General features: G+C 40.6%; 1 protein-coding gene across 1 annotated transcript in view; it reads left to right on the forward strand.

Annotated features, from left to right (window-relative positions):
• Window positions 1–278: 278 nt before the first annotated feature.
• The window catches only part of LOC308309421 (WD repeat-containing protein 5-like), a 20216-nt gene continuing 17994 nt past the window's right edge, over window positions 279–2500 (forward strand). The window contains exons 1-3 of the mRNA XM_080755254.1: window positions 279–436; window positions 1264–1320; window positions 1637–1745. Coding sequence (XP_080611380.1) covers window positions 1264–1320; window positions 1637–1745 — 166 coding nt within the window. The 5' untranslated portion in view covers window positions 279–436. The remainder of the gene's footprint in view (window positions 437–1263; window positions 1321–1636; window positions 1746–2500) is intronic.

The raw sequence follows: 2500 nt of genomic DNA on the forward strand, positions 1-2500 counted from the left end.
CGGCGTTGCCATGTCCGCTTGAAATATACGGAAGGGTCCATTTGGTTCCATTTGTACACTCTTAAGAGTTACAGACCCATAAGGGTCCATTTGGTTCCAAACTATAATTTATCTGGGGACCCCCTGGAACTCCCTCAAGGACCCCTGGGGGTCCCCAGGCCCCACTTTGGGAACCACTGGTATAGTTGCATCTTTTTGTTTTCCTAGACCCGCTTTCCTTGTTTCTCTCACAGATGGCCTGACAGCCCGGCAACACACAGCCCTGTCAGTGACGTCACGTCCAGCAGCAGCACATTGTGCTAAACAACATTCATGACTTTAATTAACTTTAATCATTAATGAATGCATTGATTAAGACTCGTTCACTAAAGCAGCGTGTAGTTCCTCTTGGTCTCCGGCTGGCGGCGCTGCTCCGCTGCTGAACAACAACAACACGGTACGGTCACTTTGACAATGTTTATGTATCTATACTAACACAGCTAGCATGGTTAGCATTAGCTTCCTCCGTCCACACAACACAGGGAGGAGCTAATGCTAGCTGTCTGTCTGTCTGTCTGTCTGTCTGTCTGTCTGTTTGTCTGTCTGTCTGTCTGTCTGTCTGTCTGCCTGTCACTCTGTCTGCCTGCCTGCCTGTCTGTCTGTCTGTCTGTCACTTTGTCTGTCTGTCTATTGTTTATTGTTTATAAGGATCCCCATTAGCTTTTGCCTTGACAAAAGCTAGTCTTCCTGGGGTCCGACACAGACAAACATTTAACATTTAACAAAGGCAATACTTACAATTGTTTACAAACACTAACTCAAAATAAAACATAGTAAAATAAAATATAAAATAAGAAATAAAAAACAAAGAAAAACATAGCAAAAAAATCACTTTCAACAAATTATACATTTGAATTATTATTTTCCCAGAGTTACTGCAGTATGGTTTACATAAGGTGTTCTTTTAACTTGATTTTAAAGATGAATTTTGTATTTGTATTGGTCTGTCTGTCTGTCTGACCATTACGGCCAATTACAGATTTATTTGGGGTCCTTGACATGAAATATTGGGAACCACTGATATAGAAACATGAGGGATTTCAGAAAACTCACATTTATAAAATGTTGACATCCGTCCTAAATGGGTTTAATTATAGCCAGCGGTCTGTTAACAAGACATATAACACACCACTGAATTCAGCTATTGACCAATCAGAATCAAGCATTCAACCAAGCCATGTTATAAAAAAAATATAATAATTATTATTTATTTATTATTATTAGATGTCGGAAGACAAGAAACACGATCACCACGACAACATCAAGTCATCTGGATCCAAGGTACGCTGTGAGCTTGTAGATCTGCTATTGTAAGCTATGGTATTTTAACACGCTGTGAGCTTGTAGATCTGCTATTGTAAGCTGCAGTATTTTAACACACTGTGAGCTTGTAGATCTGCTATTGTAAGCTGCAGTATTTTAACACACTGTGAGCTTGTAGATCTGCTATTGTAAGTGTCAGTATTTTAACACGCTGTGAGCTTGTAGATCTGCTATTGTAAGCTGCAGTAAGCTGAATTTTACTGTCAAAATTAACTCTCTCTCTGCGTGTGTGTGTGTGTGTGTGTGTGTGTGTGTGTGTGTGTGTGTTCTCCAGTCCAACCCAGCCAAGCCCAACTACAGTGTGAAGTTCACCCTGGCCGGACACACCAAGGCTGTCTCGTCTGTCAAGTTCAGCCCCAATGGAGAGTGGCTGGCCTCCTCATGTAAGGACAATAATAATAATAAAACTTTATTTGTATAGCACCTTTCATGACATGAAATGCAGCTCAAAGTGCTTTACAGAACAATGGAGAATAAAAGAAAAGCAAGGCAACGACATTAAAAAACAAGCAGTAATGCAATACAGTGAGGACATGAATAACAAAACAAAATAAAAGATCAATTAAAAGCAATGTTGTAGAAGTGGGTTTTGAGCTGAGCTTTAAAAATGTCTACAGAGGCTGCCTGACGAAGGTACAGTGGGAGTTTGTTCCATGCCGACGGCCCCTAGAAGCAAAAAGCTGCTTCCCCGTATTTTTTAGTTTTTTTTGGCAAAGCGAGCAGGCCAGCAGTGGAAGACCTTAGGGGGGCGGGTTGGGACCTATTTAGGCAGGCAGTCAAGTAGGTAGGAAGGTTGCGATACCATTGAGAGCTTTATTTAGACAAGTAAAATAATTTTAAAATCGATCCTAAAAACAACCGGAAGCCAGTGCAGTGAAGCCAAAACTGGAGTAATATGTTCTCTCATCTTAGTTCTAGTTAAAACTCTGGCTGCTGCATTTTGGACAAGTTGTAATCTGTCAGTTGTTTTCTTAGGCAGTCCTGAAAAATGTGCATTGCAGTAATCAAGCCGAGAAAAAACAAAGGCGTGGATTAGCGTTTTTGCATCGTCCAAGCCAAGGACAAATAGGCTCTGATTCGTGCAATATTTCTAAGGTGAAAAAAGACAATCTTGGTAACATGATTAATGTGTGAATTA

This window comes from Protomyctophum bolini (genome assembly GCF_963924005.1).
Source record: "Protomyctophum bolini genome assembly, chromosome: 22".
NCBI lineage: Eukaryota > Metazoa > Chordata > Actinopteri > Myctophiformes > Myctophidae > Protomyctophum > Protomyctophum bolini.